Source organism: Nicotiana tomentosiformis, chromosome 12 (genome assembly GCF_000390325.3).
Source record: "Nicotiana tomentosiformis chromosome 12, ASM39032v3, whole genome shotgun sequence".
Taxonomy (NCBI): domain Eukaryota; kingdom Viridiplantae; phylum Streptophyta; class Magnoliopsida; order Solanales; family Solanaceae; genus Nicotiana; species Nicotiana tomentosiformis.
In genome coordinates this window covers 98,065,957-98,086,718 of record NC_090823.1, presented here as the reverse complement: position 1 = coordinate 98,086,718, position 20,762 = coordinate 98,065,957, and the positions used below count along the sequence as shown (strand labels likewise).

At 34.7% G+C, this 20,762-nt stretch overlaps 1 protein-coding gene across 1 annotated transcript; it reads left to right on the top strand.

Annotated features, from left to right (window-relative positions):
* The first annotated feature begins 4,483 nt into the window (after positions 1-4,483).
* On the top strand, positions 4,484-9,502 carry LOC104091126 (GDSL esterase/lipase EXL3-like). Its single transcript, XM_009596405.4, has 5 exons — positions 4,484-5,003; positions 5,773-5,903; positions 6,154-6,387; positions 7,852-8,110; positions 9,148-9,502. The coding sequence occupies exons 1-5, from the start codon at positions 4,730-4,732 to the stop codon at positions 9,333-9,335; spliced, it is 1,086 nt and encodes a 361-aa protein (XP_009594700.1). The 5' UTR covers positions 4,484-4,729; the 3' UTR covers positions 9,336-9,502.
* Positions 9,503-20,762: the final 11,260 nt, after the last annotated feature.

Genomic DNA, 20,762 nt, shown 5'->3' with positions numbered 1-20,762 from the left:
CCAACAAAATGGAGTTGCAGAGAAAAAGAATCGAACGATTCTTAATATGACCAGATGTATGTTAAAAGCTAAAAGTATGCCCAAGGAATTTTGGACAGAAGTTGTATCTTGTGCAGTTTATTTGAACAACATGTCTCCAACAAGGAATGTTAGAGATCAAACCTTTCAAGAAGCATGGAGTGGAAGAAATCCAAGTGTCAAGCACTTGAGAATCTTTGGTAGCATAGCCTATGCTCATGTGCCACATCAAGGGAGAGCGAAGCTTGACGATCGAAGTATCAAACATGTGTTTGTTGGCTATGATACGAGTTCAATATGCTACAAGCTATACTATCCAAATAATGGCAAGATGGTGGTCAGTCGTGATGTTGAATTTGATAAAGAATTGGCATAGAATTGGGAAGCTTAGGAAGAAACTTCATATGATTTGTTTCCATACTTTGGCGATGAAGAAGAACCAGAGACCGTGGAACTTATGCGGGATACAATTCCACCTCCTTCTCCAACCAATATTGCATCTCCTTCTTCTCAACAAAGTTTAAATGAGCAACCGCAAAGGACAAGGAGCATTCAAGAGCTCTATGATGGCACATAAGAAGTTACTAATTTTGATTTTTTATATTGTCTCTTTGCTGATAGTGAACTAATGAACTTTGATGAAACTGTTACAGACAAAAGGCGGAGACAAGCCATGGAGGAGGAGATCGAGTCAATAGAGAAGAACAACACTTGGGAGTTAACAACTCTTCCCAATGGTCATCGCGCAATTGGAGTAAAATGGGTATATAAGACAAAAAAGAATGCTGATGGAGATGTGGAGAGATACAAGGCACGACTTGTGGCTAAAGGCTACAAGCAAAGGCAAAGTATTGATTATGAAGAAGTCTATGCACCTGTTGCCCTCATGGAGATGATTCGTTTTCTGATCTCTTTGGCGGCACAAATGAAGTGGAAGATCCATCAAATAGACGTCAAGTCATCCTTCTTGAATGGCCATCTTGAAGAAGAAGTCTATGTTGAACAACCATTGGGTTTTATGGTCAAAAACCATGAAGATAAAGTGTTGCAGTTGAAAAAAGCTTAATATGGATTAAAGCAAGCCCCACGAGCATGGAATAGTTGCATCGACAAGTATTTTCAAGACAATGGATTTACTCGTTGTCTCCATGAATATACTCTTTAACTTAAAGTTCATACTAATGGAGATATATTACTTGTTTGTCTTTATGTTGATGATCTTATTTTTACGGGTAATAACCCAAGTTTGTTTGAAGCTTTTAAGAAAGATATGTCCCGTGAGTTCGAGATGACAGACGTAGGGCTCATGTCATACTACCTGGACCTAGAAGTGAAGCAGATGGAGGATGTAATTTTTATCTCTCAAGAAAACTATACAAAAGAGATATTGAAGAAGTTTAACATGCTCGATTGTAACTCCGTGAACACACTAATGGAAAGTGGGACAAAATTGTCCAAGTTTGATGAAGGAGAAAAAGTGGATCCCACATTTTTCAAAAGTTTTGTGGGAAGTTTGAGGTACTTGACTTGTACCAGGCCAAATATACTCTTTGCAGTTGGAGTAGTAAACCGCTTTATGGAAGCTCCTACCTCCACTCATTTAAAAGCTACTAGAAGAATTCTTCGTTATCTAAAATGTACGATTGACTTTGGGTTACTTTATTCTTCTTCTAGTGATTTCAAGCTTATGGGATATTGTGATAGTGATTATGCGGGATATATTGATGATAGAAAAAACACAACTGGTTTTTGTGTTTTTCTTGGGTGATTGTGTTATTTCCTGGAGTTCAAAGAAACAATCAATTGTTACTCTCTCGACTTGTGAAGCTGAATGTGTAGCAGCAATATCTTGTACCTGTCATGCTATTTGGCTGAGAAGATTGTTGAAGGAGCTCAATTTACCACAAATGGAAGCTACAAAGATTTGTATTGACAACAAATCCGCACATGCATTTGCGAAGAATCCACTGTATCATGATCGAAACAAGCATATAGATACAAGATATCACTTCATCAGAGAATGCATTGCCAAGAAGGAAGCCAAGCTCAAGTATGTGAAATCTCATGATCAAGTTGCGGATATTTTTACCAAGTCTCTCAAGTTTGAAGATTTTCAGAGGTTGAGATCAAGACTTGGAATGATAAGGAAAAATCAAAATTAAGGGGGTGATTTGTGGGACTCATCTAATAAAAAGAAATAAAAAGAAAGAAAGAAAATGATGACAACAAGTTGCAGTAATGAAGTGAATGGCTGGACAAAAAAGTTTGACAACTTGCAAAGCAAATTGCATATGCAAGCATTTTGATTGGCTGAAAGTTTGGCAAGTTTTGCTATAAATAGCAGGCTTCGTTCTTCAATAATTAAGACACACCAAAATAAGAGAGAAGCAATAAAAGTTAGAGAGAGTAATCCACAGATTGTAGTCTGTGAGATAAATAGTGAATGTGAGTAATATTGTAGTGAGATATTTAAATAAAGAGTGTTATTTCTTTCAAAATTGTAGTAGTCTCTTGACACTACTAAGTTATAATATTAGTGGTAATATTGCTCCACTCGAGTATTGTATTTTACGACGCTAAAAGAGTTAGTGTCGTTGTTATTCTCTTGTGTTATTATTATTTGCCGTGGATATTATTTCTAGGCAGGATTATTATTTTTTCCCAACAGTCAATTAGATGCAAGAGAAGCTGCAGCAAAAGGATCCTTGAATATCTATGGTTTACTCAAAGCTGCGGATATGGCTAAAAGATCATGATGAAGAGCGCAATGTAACGTTGCTTCACGCATTTTGTAGGTCATTAATCAATAGCTTCCTGGACCGCGAAATAGGGGTGACTTCCGCCACGCTTGGAGTGCTTAGCTACTACGTTGTTGCTTATTGGGTTGATCTTAGCATATTGTATTATTTGTAAATGTGCTCATTAAAATTAATTAAACATAGATATTTCTGGGTATATGTTGTATCATTCAAATTTGGAGAACTACATTGATCACAGTCCGTTGTACCTTAAGTTTCGATTTTGTGTTTATTTTGTCAATATTTTTATAGTCTAGGATAAACTTTCTTACTTACTTCAAGAGTGCCTCACAACGTAACGCCACTATTGATGGACATAATGACGTACGTAGTAGCGGATGCAAATCTTACCGCGCTCATAATTCTCTACAATTATATTAATTTCTACTGAACAACAATACATCCTAATAATATTGTCCCAACAACGTTCTATGATGACATTGTTCGGCTCACAGGAAAGAATATCTAGTATATTTTAACACGTGGACATATAATTCTTCTGTGGCCATGATGGATTAATTGTGGACTGATCGATGTTAATTAACAAATGTATTGATCTTTATCAAGCTCTGGTGTTGTGTGTTCAATCATATTTCTGTCGTTCCAAGAAAACCAAATGTCATCAATTACTATGGTGTGAATTAAACTCAAGGTTGAAAAACAACAAAACTCGGTTGATATCTTACAAGTTGTTCACCGAACCACTTCCATATCAAGTTTTGCATTTGTGTATTATAAAGGTTCTGAGATAAACCAGAAATTAGAATTTATTTGTTTTTTAAATGAAAAGATAAAGTAGACTATGGTAGCCCACCAACCTGGAGCAAAGTGCTGCTTCATTTGAAACACAAGTCAAGACCGTACCAACCTCACCAACTTCATCTCCATTTTCGATCTGTTTACTTCGAAATCGGAGACGATCTCTAGTCTTTTCTCGACAGAAAACATCAGCTGGTGATCATAGCTAGGCAAAACAACTATGTAAATATTGTACGTGCTTTTTTTCGGATTTAACTTATAATATAGATTAATCGTGTAATTTTTTTTAATGGTATATAACAATATATTTTAACCCGTTATAATAGTTAATTTATCTTATTTTTAAGTTGTTAATCTCACTTTTTATGAACAGGTTATCTTTTAGGTGATTGCCTAATTTTTTTCTTACATTATTATTTATTAGTGCAAAGAATTAAGTTAAACTCTTTTTTCCCCTTGAAACGTATATACTTTTGTGGATACCTACTACTATTTGAGGTCTTTCACTACATTACTTTGCATCATCCTAAGTCCTAACTGCAGCGCTCTATGCCTCTATATATGGATAATGTTTTTTAAAGTAGTAAACTATATTTCCACAAGACATGCACAACCAAAATTCATAGCGGTGTCTAAAATCTTCGAACTGGTACAATTATAGATGAGACAATTTTATTTATTAACTCTACATCTTCACAGGGGAATCTTTCAAGAAATTAATACTACCTGATTTTTAATTAAAATTATAGATGAAGTAGGTAAATAATAAGAGGAAACTTCTAGTGATAGTAAAAGTTCGTGAACTTCAGCAACAAGGCAAAATTTCATAAAGGGTCCAAGAAGCCATTGACAATGACGTTATTGTTTCATGCATCGGGTGAAATCCTTAATCAAAAGCCAAACTCTTTCACTCACCATTCCCTTCTTCTAAACGATCTCCAGTTGTTAATCCCAGAGGCAAATTGCAATTAATTTACAGTCACTGCGTTTGCGTGATTGCGACTTATATATTATAATAGGAGTAAGCTAATCAACTTCATTAATAATGTATTATTCTTTTCTAGCCCTCTATAAATAACAGGAGGCTATACTACGTACTCAAGTCTGCCATTTGAAGCTCTAATTTGAACACAAAGTGTTGGAAACTTTTAAACATGTTGTGTTCTCGTAGGGTATTTTCTTTACGTGTGATGCTATGGTTCTATGTTGTTCTCCTGTGGCTTTGTGCATGCGAAGGGAAGACGCAGCTACCAAAGAACTTGAATATAAAAGCTGTTTTTGTGTTCGGAGATTCCATCGTTGATCAAGGAAATAATAACAATATAACAACGCTGATGAAATGTAATTTTCCACCGTACGGGAAAGACTTTATAGATGGAAAGCCAACTGGAAGGTTTACTAATGCCAAAACGCCGGCGGACTTGATAGGTACGTCCACTGAATTTAACTTATATACACCGTTGATACAAGAAATTTTTACGCAGGTCATCTTAATTCGTTACAGCAGGTAACTTGTTTTATTTTTAAGAATATTACAAATTTCATATTTTAAGGAGGCTCCATTATGTTAAGTTTGGTCATGTCACGTGTTCTTCTTCTTCCTAGACCCAAACATTATGTCTTTCTCTCGTGTAAACACAGAGTGAAACTAAAACACGAGCGTTATAAGATTCAATAAAATTGAAATTTAGGGCTAATTGTGCTGTCAGGAGTTGGCTGCAGAAATTGAAATTCTAGAAATAGTTTCCTTATAACTAGTTATCTGATGTATAGGAATAGTTAGAAGCTGTTTATAGAAGTACTAGTGATAAGTTTCTGTTGGAGTAGCTTGCTGGGGAAAGCCAAGCTTGATTTGTAATTTCTTCACTTGGTGACTAATGAAAATTTTAATTACCAAAAACAAAACAAAACTTCAATATAATTAACACCGTCTTATTAGTCATGGCCCGACCATTTTTACATTTGAATGTCTACTAAATATTTTTGTAACTTTGTTTAGACATAAATTCGAAAACATTCGTTTTCATCTTATGCAATACTCAATATCCCTATAAAATGTTGCCACTTAAACTCCATACCAAATGCAATGCTTAAGCCTTAACAGGAGACAGCTGATTTGAGAAACTTGATGTTATTTGTTTCTTTATTATTTTTCTTTGAGATTAGAGTTTTGACTTTATTCTGATATTCACATCAGTGGAAGAACTGGGAATTAAAGAGCTAATGCCAGCTTATCTTGACCCCAAATTGCAAGCTAAAGATCTTAAAACTGGAGTAAGTTTTGCTTCAGGAGCTTGCGGATACGACCCTCAAACAGCTGCCATTGCGGTGGGTATTTTTCATTCTTGTTTTATATTAAAATTTTTTTTACACATGATCTAACAGCTTGTAAGTGTCTATACCAAGTATAATTAAGTTGGTCACCTTGACTGGAGCGTGGATATATAACATATACTGGGCGTATAAATACTTTTTAAATTATCAATATGTATATAAAACTTACATTAAACCGATAGTATAGTCAACTTATTAAGTTAAATGTCATCATTTTGTAACTAGTATGTTTTTATGGATTCAGTCAGTAATACCACTATCTACACAATTAAATCATTTTCAAGAATATGTTGGGAAGCTAAAGGGATTAGTTGGAGAAGAAGAAGCCAACACCATACTACACAGCAGCCTATACTTTGTGGTAGCCGGAAGTAATGACCTAGCCAACACATACTTCACCATCGGACTTCGCCAAAAACAGTATGATATTAACTCATATACTGATCTTATGGTGGATGGAGCTGCAGATTTTATCCGAGTATGTATTTGAATATGCCTCTCTAGTGCAATTTATGCTTCTACAAACACGCATATTTTTTCAGCTATTTCAAATGCGAAATTTAGCCTACTAGATTATTGGGGACAGAATTTCAAGAGTTGCCTAACAAAAGGTCATACGGTGCAAGAAAAAACAATTTTCATAGGGGGCCAATTTGGGCACAGCCCATCTAAGAATTGGGCTGCTTTGAGCTGAATATATAGTCAAAATTGACCCATAGGAAATTTGGTGAAAATAGCACGGGCTAGCCAGTTTTCGGACTGATAATTGAAAAATAGCTAGCATTTGTAAAGTCATTGAAAAATAGCCACTATTTTGCTGCAATACGAAAAGTTCCAGCATAATATACTGGAAATTGGTGCATCTGTGTATGAACTTCCAGTATATTATGCTGGAACTCCAACACACGGAAAGTTCCAGCATAATAGACCTCCTGATTCTATTTATACTGGAGATTGGAGCACATGTGTATGAACTTCCAACATATTATGCTGGACCAGTGTATTATACTAGAACTCCAGTATATTATGCTGGAAGCCCAATATATTATATTGGAACTCCAGTATATTATGCTGAAATATTTTCGAATTTTGAACAGTGTTTTCGTTCAGATTTATCTTTACATGAAAAGTGGCTAAATTTCGATTACTTTTGAAACTGTTGCTATTTTTCAATTACCACTTGTAAATCTGGTTATTTTTGAATTTCTCCCTGAAATTTGCCAACGTATTTTCCAAATATTTTTTGGCAAGTTACACATTTGATAAGTCGGCCAAAATAATTATATTCGCTAGTCAAATATATAAAAAATATATATTATATTCATGTTATACATTAATATAAAAAAAATTTATACTTTGCCGACTTGTATTTTTGGGAGCGTCTCCACTGTAGTAGTTTTTTCTATTTTTTATTTGGTAATTAAATAAATTATAAGAAAATAAATAAAACTTAATTAGAGTTCGATGAGTTGAGCTATGACTATTTCTTAGCCCGTCTTCATCCAGCCGAAGTAATCTAAGAGCCCGTTTGGACATAGAATTTTTTTTTCTTTTTTCCAAAAAAAATTTACTTTTTTTCTGAATTCAGCGTTTGTTCATAAAATTTCTAATTTTCACTTGAAGATGCATTTTGAAAATTTTCGAAAATTTGAAAAACTCCAAAAAGCTATTTTTCAAAATTTTCACTCAAATCACTCACAAAACTTCAAAAGCAACCTAAAATTATATTCATGTCCAAACACAACTCTAAATTTCAAATATCATTTTCACTGGAATTTTTTTTTCCCCTTTGGAATTTTACAATTCTTATGTCCAAACGCCCATTAAATTCAGTCCAAACCACTGATTTGACAATCCTAATTTAGTTAGTTGACTTTTGCCTTGAGTCAACACATTAATTAGCTATCATTGTTAATTTGGTTTATTTATTTAAATTTGGAAGGAATTGTACAAGTTGGGAGCAAGAAAGATAGGGGTATTTGGGATTCCACCAGTTGGATGCTTGCCATTCCAGAGAACAATGAGTGGAGGAATATTTAGAATGTGTGTGGAGGAATACAATGAAGCTGCACAATTGGCCAACACTAAGTTATCAGCTGCCATTAATGATTCACTATCCAACAAGTTGCCTCAATCCAAGCTCGTTTTCATTGACCTCTATGATCCTATGCTTGATCTCATTGTCAACCCTCAAAAATATGGTAAACTTTAATTTAATCTTTTCTAACTTCATTCGTTTATTTTTATTTTTTGGAGTTTCTTCTCTTACCGTGCTTTTTATGTGTAGGGATATAAGTGTTTAATTTTAAAATATAGGGCGTGCATATGCAATTGAGTCATATTAAGGGTATTCAATGTAATTTATCCAAAAAGAATATTATTATATTTGTTCACTAATGAAACCTAAAGGCGCAAGATTAGAGTCCGTCTGGCCAAGCCGCAAAAAATTACTTATTTTGAAAAGTGCCTTTAGTCTTTTGCAAAATACAGTTTGTGTTTGACCAATTTGTTTGAGTAGTGCTTTTTGCAAGCTCATTGTATTTGACCAATCTTTTAAAAAAATACTTTAAGTATCAATTACGAAAAAGGACAGTAAAGGTTCAATTTGTGATTAGTATTATTTAGAAAAGAGAAATAAATTTAAACATTTATTAAAAAAGAATTCAATTAAAATATAAAACGGAAAGTAAAAATATAAATTAAAAATTTTAATTAACATAAAATATAGTTATTCCAAAGCAATAATATTGCGTGTTTGGCATTACTTATTATTTACACGATAATTTAAATATGTCAAAATACATTATTCAATAATAAATATGATAAAAATATGATAAAAATAAAAAAGAGAATAAATGTATAGTAGAAATAAAAAAAAAAGGAAAAGAAAAAAAATTAAATTAATGAGGGATAATTTGAAAAATATAAATTTATTGTAAAGTTATTTTTGTCTTGAACAAATTAATTTTTTGCTTCTACTTTTTGGAAGAAGTTAGAATTTGTAGCTTCTTCTCGGAAGCAAAAAAACTGTTTCTGCTGCTGCTCAAAAGTACTTTTTAATTTTGACCAAACACCTTAAATTTTTCAAAAAGTACTTTTTGACAAAAAAAATATTTTTGGCCTCCCAGAACTTTGGTCAAACAGGTTCTTAATGAGCTTCATTAATTTATTTAAATTTTGGGTTTGGTATTATCCAGTAAGCTAACTAACTAGTTTGAAATTTGATGATGTGTCTCAGGATTTGAAGTGGTAGAAAAAGGATGCTGTGGTACAGGAAACATAGAGGTGCTCTTGCTATGCAAATACGGTGGGACATGTGAAGATGACACAAAATATTTGTTCTGGGATAGTTATCATCCCACTGAAAGAGGCTACAGGATCCTTGTTGATCAAATGATGAAAAAGTATATCAATAGTTTCACATAAACAAGAATATCAATATATCTGATTGCTTCATCACCGTCCTATCATATCTTGTACAAGTTTGAATCTTTGTAGTTTGTACTATTTTTTTTTTTCATTTACACCTAAAGGACATTTAGTTTTGTTGAGTTTTTATGAGATTTGAAGAAATACCGAGTTTGTGCTTACTATATTGTTTACCCGAAAAATCGGATAACGTTAGATTTGTGTATGGTTTTAAGGATATGCGATACAATTTGATATAAATCGTGTAGAGAAATAGAAATATGTGTATTCTTGACTATGAGAATGAAAATAGTGAGCAAAAAGAATGAATAAGGTAAAGTAAAACAAGCACAAGGGGATATCTTTCAATATGAGAAGTGATCTTTGGTTACTGTGTCCCCTGCTTGCTTACAATCCATGTCCCTCTTACAGTAGAGGGATCCTACTTTATATATAATAAAAAATACGTAATGGAGAACCCATGATGTATTGTCTTTTTCTCGATTTCAGCCTAGATTCTCTCCCATAGTGCGGTTGCAACGGCTCTAGTCTGCGAGCTCGATGTTGGATCGAACCCTCGGCCTTGGTCCGAGCTCGATTCTGACTTGGGGTCTCGGTATTCGGGGTGAGTGTTGGTCGGTCCATGCATCTTCGATAATCTCCGCTTTGCCTCGTAGTTCGATTTGAATATGGGCTCGATAATGATATCGAGCTTGTCATTGATCGGTCTTAGAGCTCGAAGCTCGCCGCCCTTACTTCGGACCTTGACCGAGCTTGTTATGCAGATATTCTTTGATCGAAACCTTATCGTCTCTATCAGTCCGTACGACTAACTCAAATCGGTTTTGACTGTATACATATATAATAGTCTAAATCTGATAGCAAAATGCAAATTAGCATGGGCCAGCCTATTTTTAGAAATAGATTTAAGCAATGGCGGAGCCAAGATTTCAAAGTCATGGGTGTTTACAAATAAAAGTATCGGAAGAATAGGAAAAATAAATTTAATAATGGGTGCTCACTCAATAACTAATCTAATTTTTTTTTTATAATTACATACGTATATCTATTACGTTTGGTCAAAGGCAATGGGTGCTTAATCACCCATAAAATCCTTGTCGATCACCATTGGATTTAAGTTAACGATGTAAATATTTTTACACTATTACTATGTTTAACCTGTGAGAGCGCACGACAATTACCATTTTAGCTTTGTTATCATTTAATGCTTATTATAAATATTTACTTGTTATTACCTTACAAGTTATGTGATTATGTAAATAATATTTCTTTTACCTTCAGCTTATAGAACTTACAGAAAAGGTCCAAATATGCCCTTGTACCATACGAAATTAAGCACATTTGCCATTTGTTAATACTTTAGCTCAAATATGCTCTTACCGTCACATAGTTGGTCCATATATGCCGAGTTATACAGTTGGCCCATATATGCCCTTTTCGAAACGGAATTCACCCAAACTAATTATCTCTTTCGTTAAATATATTAAAGTGTATTACAAACACTATTTCCTTTTTATTAGTACTTTCTTTTCTTTACCTTTCTCTTTTCTTTCTTCTTTTTTGTTTTCTTCTCTTTTTTTTTTTCCTTTTTCTTTCTCCCTTATCTGATTTCCTCCATTACTAATGTCTTCTCCATTTTCGTCACCAATTTCACTTGACAAAATTCATGAATTCCAATTACTAAGAAAATTCTCCCATAAGGTAATCAAGTTCCAATTTCACTGGCCCTCTAAATAAACGAAATTAAATTGTTCCAAAAATTATGGTTTAAATTTTAAAATAATAAAAATATCTCAACCTTTAACAATACTCAAAAGACCAAAATATTTAAATTATTTCCAGAAAGATAATTTAATGATTAAAAGCCTAGAGTTCAAGTTGTGGTGTTATAAATTTGAGTTGTTAGTCATTTTTCATCTTTTTTCAGCTGAATATTTTTTATTTATTTTTATTAACTATGTAAATTAGGGGTGTACATGGAACGGGTTGGTTCAGTTTTTATCAAAGCCAAACCAAACCAATTATATCGGGTTGGATTGTTCGGTTTTGTTGGATTTTTTGAGTTTTTTATTACATAAATATTATTTCAATCTTGCTTTGTTAAACTTTTTAGAATTAAATATATGTTCAGTAAAAATTTAAAAATTGACAAACATATGATCTATAAAAATATTCTTATGGGAGAATTTTCTTAGTAATTGGAATTCATCAGTTTTGTCAAGTGAAATTGGTGACGAAAATAGAGAAGATATCAGTAATGGAGGAAATCGGATAAGGGAGAAAGAAAAAGAAAAATAAAAGAGAAGAAAAGAAAAAAGAAGAAAGAAAAGAGAAAGGTACAGAAAAAAGGTACTAATAAAAAGAAAATAGTGTTTGTAATACACTTTAATACAATTAACGAAAGAGCTAATTAGTTTGGGTGGATTCCGTTTCAAAAAGGGCATATATGAGCCAACTGTATAACTAAACTCTAAGGGCATATATGGACCAACTATGTGACGGTAAAAGCATATTTGAGATAAAGTATTAATGAAGAGAAAATGTGCTCAATTTCGTATAGTACAAGGGTATATTTAGACCTTTTCCGTAGAACTTATAGCCTGTTTGGCCAAGCTGGAGAAATCAGTTTATTTTGAGAAGTGTTTTTTTTCAAAAGTACTTTTGAAAAAAATACTTTTGGACAGAAGCAGTTTGTGTTTGGCTAATCACTTTGAAAAAGCACTTTTGAGCAATAATTTGTGTTTGGCCAAACTTTTCAGAAAGTACTTTTAATTATCAAATTACGAATAAGGACATGAATATATTTACTTAATAGTTAATATTATAAGTAAATAAATAATCTAAAAAATTTGTTATTACATGCAATAATTAAATTTTTTTATTTTATTTAAGTAAAATATGAAATAAAATTTAAAAGTGCTTAATTCTTTTAATATAAGTTAAATATATTAAAAATCATTCAACAAATATAAAAGTATTCACCCCTAAAGTCACTATATATTAGAAAGTTATCCTAAAAATAATAAGAAATATGTATACATTAATATCCTAAGTATTAGGTTTAACGGTTATTTTGGTATATACTATATTTTGTTAAGGGTATTCTTGATAAGAAAAAAAGTCAAAACTGCTTCTGCTTCTGCTTTTGGGAAGAAACTACTTTTTTTCTGATTCTTCCCAAAAGCACTTTTTTCCTCCAAAAAAGCTTGGTCAAACAAGTCAAGTTAAGAAAAAAAAGTATTTTTGGGAAAACAAAGCACGGCCTAGAAACTTGACCAAACATGCTATTAAACTCCTCGAATATAGACGATAGTTTCTCATTAGAGGGGTGTAGTTGCTAGCTAGTAGTGGGTGGCAACAATGAGAATAAAGTTAATTCTTTCCTCTATTTATGCAACATTACACACATTTATCTCATTTTGTTTCTACGTCATCAAGTGAAGGTATGCTTCCAATGCCTTTAATGAGTATCAACATAAGCAAAATTTTCTTTAAAAGGCAATTCGATGAGCTTGTGTAACTGGAAATTATTAGTATTATTTTTTAAAATTTATTATATATGCAAGGCAAAAGGGGGAACGGAAAGTGGGAGAGGAATCCTTAAACTAGCATTTGGACATAAATTTGGTTGAAACTTGAAAAAAGAGTTTTTGAAATTATGTTGAAAAAATAATTTTTGGAAGTTGAAGTTGTGTTTGGACATTCATTTTATTTGAAAAAACTTGAAGTTTTGTGAGTGGATGAAAAAAATTCATCCAATGACTTGCCATAAATCAGTTTCTGGGAACTTGAAAATTCAAAATTTTTTAAGAAACTGATCATGTTTCATGAACAAACAGTATTTTCAAAAATAAATTTGAAAAAATATACCCAAAATCTATGACTAAACGGGTGTCATAGTGGCGGATTTGAACCTCCACCTACTTGGTGGAAAGTTTGAAGTATAAAGTAACATGGTGATTACATTGAAGAAGTGAAGATTTATATAGCAACCCCAACTTGTTTAGGACCGAGACTTAGTTGTTGTTGTGGTGGTGGTGGTTATTCATTTGTTGGGTTGGCTGCAGAGGCGGATCCAACATGTATAGCAACAGCATACACTAAAGAATAAGCCAACAGTTCATTAAAAGCTTCTGCAGAAGCTGTAAATATAAAAAGGTCAAGTTCCCGTTTTTGCAACTCCGTGTAGGGCAAAGTGTGAGATTTAAAAATACCTAATTTTTCTTAAAAGGAAAGTTATCTGGTATTGGAATGAAAATGGAGCTGAATAGAGTGGAAAGAATATATAGGATTCATATAACTGACAATGAGCTGATTATTAGATTGAGGCTTGGTTGTTTGATTGATCGATTGATCTGTTGTGTCAAGGTTGAAAATTGAACTTTGTCCCAAGTTCTCTGCCTCTCTCGCTCTCCTTATCTCTACTGGTGAGACAAACACAAAAATTGTCGGTACAATTCATGCTAATCTTTATCAGCAGATGTATAACTGAAATTCATAGTTTGTCAAGTTCGTAAGTCAGTAGTATAAAGACATATGGACTAACTACCTAAATCCAATGCTGGTTATGGTTACTTTGAAAGAAAAGGATTGATTTTGCTCGATTTTGCAGGTGTTGAATTAAGTCATTCGAAAAATCTGCTCAATTTTGCAGCGGTGAAGACTCTGTTTTGTCCTTGCACAACATTCTCAAATATCGCAGCAGTAGCCAACAAGAAGCCAATATGTCAGGAAACTTAATACTTTCACTTTTTCCCTGTTCAGTATTCAGTTTATTATCATGTCAAACTGAATTATAAGTCCCAATAACGGGAACTTGACCTTTTTATATTCACAGCTTCTGCAGAAGCTTTTAATGAACTGTTGGCTTATTCTTTAGTGTATGTTGTTGCTATACATGTATCAGAAAGAAACTCTGCAGAATGTTCAACATTAAAGATTTGCCTCTTGATCATGTCACACCATTTCCGAGCTGTGATAAACATGTTGATAACAGTAATGGCTAGAAATTCATTTTTTTCGTGCAGTATAGCATGAGTAGTAAAATCTACATAAATAGTAGTTGACATGTCAGCCACGGCAGATATAAGATATGTATTTTAGCAAAGAAAAAAGCACGCTAGAAAATATTTGGTGAGCTATTCATGCAACTGCTGAAGTGTTAGCAAGCAATCTGGTTTTGATCTTCTGCACACCTAAGTTTCTATGGGGTCAATCCCCATAAATGAAACAAAGAAAAAGGAGGGGTCCATCCCATAAATGGAACAAAGAAAAAAAGGAGGAAAAATAGTAGTCGTTAGAAAATGTCAAATATAGTAGGCGTGAGAGAGTGAGGCTCCGCCTAGAAAAGGAGAGCGTCGGCTCTCATCTCTACACACCAACAAAGAGAGAAAGAAAGAGTGAGGCATCACAGACATGATATAAGAAAAAAGTTTGTAAGAAAAATAGAGAGTGAGCGATATTGTAGTGAGTTGGGAATATCAAAAGAGACTTATTTCTTTTGAGTGTTCTAGTGGTCTTTGGAGTATTTTACTCGGACCTACAAAGTATAAAATTCCTTGCTATAGTGATATCGGTTGCTCGTCTCGGGGCCGTGGCTTTTTCCCATATTCAAAAGGGTTTTCCACGTAAAAATCTTAGTGTCGTTGTCACTCTTTTATTCTTGTTAATTACCGTATCTCGGTGCTGCGTTATTATTCTGCTTTTATTACTGTGAATATTATTTCTGTAGGGGATTTATTCCCAACAACTGGTATTAGAGCACGGATTTTGCTCGTTCATAGAAATACTATTAATTGTCGGTAGTATTATACTCGGTGAAAAAAAAAATCCGGGATAAAGTACGAGGTAGCAAAATTCAACGGAGATAGCTGTGTCTCAACATGGCAAAGAAGGATGAGGGATTTGCTCATCCAACAAGGATTACACAAGGTATTAGATGCTGATGCCAAAAAGCCCGATACCATGAAAGTTGAGGATTGGGCTGACTTGGAAGAAAGAGATGCTAGTGCAATCAGGTTGCACTTATCAGATGATGTGGTAAATAACATCATTGATGTAGGCACCGCACGTGGCATTTGGACAAGATTGGAAAGCCTATACATGTCCAAAACGCTAATAAATAAATTATACCTGAAGAAGCAGTTATACGCCCTACACATGGGTGAAGATATAATTTTTTTATCACATTTAAATGTGTTTAACGGACTAATCACAAAACTCGCCAATCTCGGAGTGAAAATCGAGGAAGAAGATAAATCCATCTTGCTGTTGAACTCATTGACATCTTCGTATGATAATCTGGCAACAACCATCCTGCACGGTAAGATTAACATTGAGTTGAAAGATGCCACATCGACTCTTCTACTCAATGAGAAGACGAGAAAGAAGCCTGAAAGTCAAGGACACGCTCTCATAACAGAAGGTAGAGGCAGGAGTTATCAAAGGAGTTCGTGCAACTATGGTAGATCCGGAGCTCGTGGGAAGTCTAAGAACCGATCCAAATCAAGAGCCAGAAATTGCTACAATTGTGATCAACCAGGTCACTTCAAAAGAGATTGTCCAAATCCAAGGAAGGGCAAAGGTGAAAGCAGTGGCTGGAAAAATGACGACAACACAACCGCCATGGTGAAAAACAATAATAATGTTGCCCTCTTTATAAATGAGGATGAGGAATGCATGCACTTGTCAGGTCCAGAGTCGGAATGAGTGGTTGATACATCAGCATCTTACCATGCCATATCGGTAAGAGATCTTTTTTGCAGATATGTAGCAGGTGATTTTGGCATAATGAGAATGGGTAACACAAGTTACTCAAAGATTGCGGGGATTGGTGACATTTGTATCAAGACAAATGTTGGATGCACATTTGTTCAAAAGGACTTGCGTCATGTACCTAATTTGCGGATGAACTTGATCTCGGAAATTGCTTTAGACCGAGATGGATATGAGAACTATTTTGCAAATCAAAAGTGGAGACTCACCAAGGGATCATTGGTGATTGCAAAGGGAGTTGCTCGTGGCACGCTGTACAAGACAAATGCAAAAATATGCCAAGGTGAATTGAACGGGACACAAGATGAGATTTCTATAGATTTGTGGCACAAAAGAATGGGTCATATGAGCGAGAAGCGATTGCAGATTCTTGCCAAAAAATCACTAATTTCTTATGCCAAATGTACAACGGTAAAACCTTGTGTCTACTGTTTATTTGGTTAACAACATAAAGTCTCATTTCAGACATCGTCTGAAAGAAAATTGAATATACTCGATTTGTTATATTCTGATGTTTGTGGTCTAATGAAAATTGAATCGATGGGCGGTAACAAATATTTTGTTACTTTTATTGATGATGCTTCACGAAAATTATGGGTTTATATTTTGAAAACCAAAGATCGGGTGTTTCAAATTTTTCAAAAGTTTCATGCTCTGGTGGAAAGGGAGACAAGCCAAAAGCTAAAACGTCTCCGAAGTGACAATGGATGTGAGTACACTTCAAGGGAATTTAAAGAGTACTGTTCGAGCCATGGGATCAGACATGAAAAGACAGTTCTTGGAACCCCACAACACAATGGCGTAGCCGAAAGGATGAACCGCACCATTGTGGAGAAGGTGAGAAGCATGCTCAGAATGGCTAAACTACCTAAGTCATTCTGGGGTGAGGCAGTTCAGACAACCTGTTACCTGATTAATAGGAGTCCATCAGTTCTGTTGGCCTTTGACATCCCAGAGAGAGTTTAGACCAACAAGGAGGTGTCCTACTCGCATCTGAAGGTGTTCGATTGCAGAGCTTTTGTGCATGTACCAAAGGAGCAGAGAACAAAGCTAGATGATAAATCTGTTCCCTGTATATTTATCGGATATGGATATGAAAAGTTCGGATACAGATTGTGGGATCTTGTAAAGAAGAAGGTCATCAGAAGCAGAGATGTAGTCTTCCGAGAAAGTAAAGTTGGAACTGTTGATGATATGTCAGAGAAGGCCAAGAATGGAATAATTCCTAACCTTGTTACCATTCCTTTTTCTTCTAACTATCCCACAAGTACAAAAAGTATGACCGACGAGGTTGCCGAGTAGGGGGAGCAACCTGGTGAGGTTATTGAGCAGGGGGATCAACTTGATGATGATGTCGAGCAATTGGAGTACCCCACTCAAAAGGAAGAAGAATCTCAACCTCTGAGAAGATCACAAAGGCCAAAGGTAGAGTCATGCAGGTACCCTTCCACAGAGTATATCCTCATCAGTGATGATGGGGAGCCAGAAAGTCTAAAGGAGGTGTTGTCTCATCCAGAAAAGAACCAGTGGATGAAAGCCATACAAGAAGAGATAGAATCTCTACAGAAAAATGGCACGTATAAGTTGGTTGAACTTCCGAAGGGTAAAAGACTACTCAAATGCACATGGGTCTTTAAACTCAAGAAGGATGAAAATGGCAAGCTGGTCAAATAAAAGCTCGATTGGTGGTAAAAGGTTTCGAACAGAAGAAAGGTATTGATTTCGATAAAATTTTCTCACATGTTGTCAAAATGACTTCTATTCGAACAATTTTGAGCTTAGCAGCTAGCCTAGATCTTGAAGTGGAGTAGTTGGACGTGAAAACTGCATTTCTTCATGGAGATTTGGAAGAGGAGATTTTTATGGAGCATCCAGAAGGATTTGAAGTAGCTAGAAAGAAACACATGGTGTGAAAATTGAATAAGAGTCTTTATGGGTTGAAGCAAGCACCAAGGCAGTGATACAAGAAGTTTGACTCATTCATAAAAATTCAAACTTACATAAAGACATATTCTTATCCATGTGTATACTTCAAAAGATTTTCTAACAATAATTTTATTATTTTATTATTGTATGTGGATGACATATTAATTGTAGGAAAAGACAAGGAATTGATCGCAAAGTTGAAGGGAGATTTGTCTAAGTCATTTGATATGAAGGACTTGGACCCAACACAACAAATTTTGGGTATGAAGATAGTTCGAGAGCGAATAAGTAGAAAGTTATGGCTGTCTCAAAAGAAGTACACTGAACGTGTACTTGAACGCTTTAATATGAAGAATGCTAAGCCAGCCAGCACACCTCTTACTAGTCATCTGAAGTTAAGCAAGAAGATGTGTGCTATAACAATGGAGGAAAAGGAAAGCATGACCAAAGTTCCTTATTCCTCTGCCGTCGGAAGTTTGATGTATTCAATGGTATGCACTAGACCTGATATTACTCACGCAGTTGGTGTTGTTAGCAGGTTTCTTGAAAATCCTGGAAGAGAACATTGGAAAACAGTCAAGTGGATACTCAGGTACCTGAGAGGTACCGCGGGAGATTGTTTGTGCTTTAGAGGATCTGATCCAATCTTGAAGGGCTATACAGATGCTGATATGGCAAGTGACATTGATAAGAGAAAATCCACTACTGGATATTTATTTATATTTTTAGGGGGAGCTATATCATAGCAGTCGAGGTTGCAGAAGTATGTCGCACTCTCTACAACTGAAGCAGAGTATATTGCCGCTACTGAAGTTGGCAAAGAGATGATATGGTTGAAATGGTTCCTTCAAGAGCTTGGATTGCATCACAAGGAGTATGTCGTCTATTGTGACAATCAAAGTGCAATAGACCTTAGCAAAAACTCCATGTACCATGCAAGGAAGAAACAATCGACGTGAGATATTACTGGATTCGAGAAATAGTAGAGAATGAATCTCTAAAAGTCTTGAAGATTTCTACAAGTGAGAATCCCGCAAATATGCTGACCAAGGTGGTACCAGGTTACAAGTTCGAATTGTGCAAAGAAATTATCGGCATGCACTCAAGCTAGAAGTCCGGTGTTACCTCCTTCAGGAGAATGGGTCTGGAGAGGGAGATTTGTGAGGTCCATCCTCATAAATGAAACAAAGAAAAAGGAGATCTGTGGGGTCCATCCCCATCAATGAAAAAAAGGAGGAAAGGGGTTCATCCCCATACATGGAACAAAGAAAAAAGGAGGAAAAATAGTAGGCGTGAGAGAGTGAGGCTCCGCTTATAAAAGAAGAGCTTCGGCTCGCATATCTACACACTAACAAAGAGAGAAAGAAAGAGTGAGGCATCACAGACAAGGTATAAGAAAATAGTTTGTGAGAAAAATAGAAAGTGAGCGATACTGTAGTGAGGTGGGAATATCAAAAGAGGGTAATTTCTTTTGAGTGTTGTGGTGGTCTTTGGATTATATTACTCGGATCTACAAAGTATAAAATTCTTTGCTATAGTTATATCAGTTGCTAGTCTCGGGGTGGTAGTTTTTTCTCTTATGCAAAAGGGTTTTCCACGTAAAAATCTTGGTGTTGTTGTCACTCTTTTATTCTTGTTAATTACTGTATCTCGATGCTACGTTATTATTCCGCTTTTATTACTGTAAATATTATTTCTGTAGAGGTTTATTCCCAACAGTTTCCCCACGTACCGCTAATGTTGTACTCTGCATTTAACACTGGAGCAGCATCTGCACTTAGAATACTTGTAATGCATGATTTATTGGAGCATTGCAAAGGAGCTCGGCATCATAACTCTGTATTAGCTTATATAAGAATCTAAAAAATCCGTACTTCTCTTTTTGAATCTATCATTTCTTATATTAAAAGTGTGCTCAAATTGTAGAATATTTGTATCCCCTGTCCAGCCTTGGGCTATACCTGCACTTTCTGAGATCTGGGAAGTAAGCTCGACCATTTTAAGTTTTTCTTCAGTAAATGTTCTTGCTAATGCCTAACATTTAAGCTTAAGTCCAACTTCCGTGTTCTTTTTTATTATAATTCCAACTAAAGGTAAGTTATTTGCTATTCACTACTTTTATCATATGCTTTTTCAGGGAGGCTTCGTCGTGACTTTTCTTCATATTTTCTTGCACTAGTCCAAGAACACAGAGGTGCAGATTAGAAGATTTTCAGGTGCCTCTTCTTTACATATTGGTTAGATTTTCTTATGTGAAGTAAAGAGCTTCAAGAAGAATCCTATTGTGCTAATGATCTGCTAAACCAACACAAAGCCTCCACTGTCCAATCACATGAAATCCTAAGCTCATTCAGATTACAAGGACATTACTTCACTCAATTTTACATTTTTTAGTCCTCTCTAATTGAAATTGGATCCATATTCTATATATACCTTCGGCCCGATGGTAAGGCAACTCAAGCAACTGCTTGAAGCTTCATATCTATAGGGGCCCCAAAATTTTCTAATAGGAGTATTAAATAGCTGCATATGATAAATTATTTTTAAAAAATATCTAGTATATCAAAGAAAAAGTGCATTTTTCATGAAAAAGGAAATAAGAGATAACTTGGTAATAGGAATAATTACTTTTGGAATTCAGCCCTAAACTTTACGCGTGAATATGTTTCTTGCCTCCTTTGTATACCATCATCATTATCACGGGGCCATATTACTTTGATTACT

What these genes read in the sequence shown, in the direction of transcription:
- LOC104091126 (XM_009596405.4), top strand. Translation starts at nt 4,730, where the DNA reads ATGTTGTGTTCTCGTAGGGTATTTTCTTTACGTGTGATGCTATGGTTC. An exon ending in CTCAAACAGCTGCCATTGCG is followed by an intron (nt 5,904 to 6,153) that starts GTGGGTATTTTT and finishes TTATGGATTCAG; the next exon opens with TCAGTAATACCACTATCTAC. An exon ending in TGTCAACCCTCAAAAATATG is followed by an intron (nt 8,111 to 9,147) that starts GTAAACTTTAAT and finishes GATGTGTCTCAG; the next exon opens with GATTTGAAGTGGTAGAAAAA.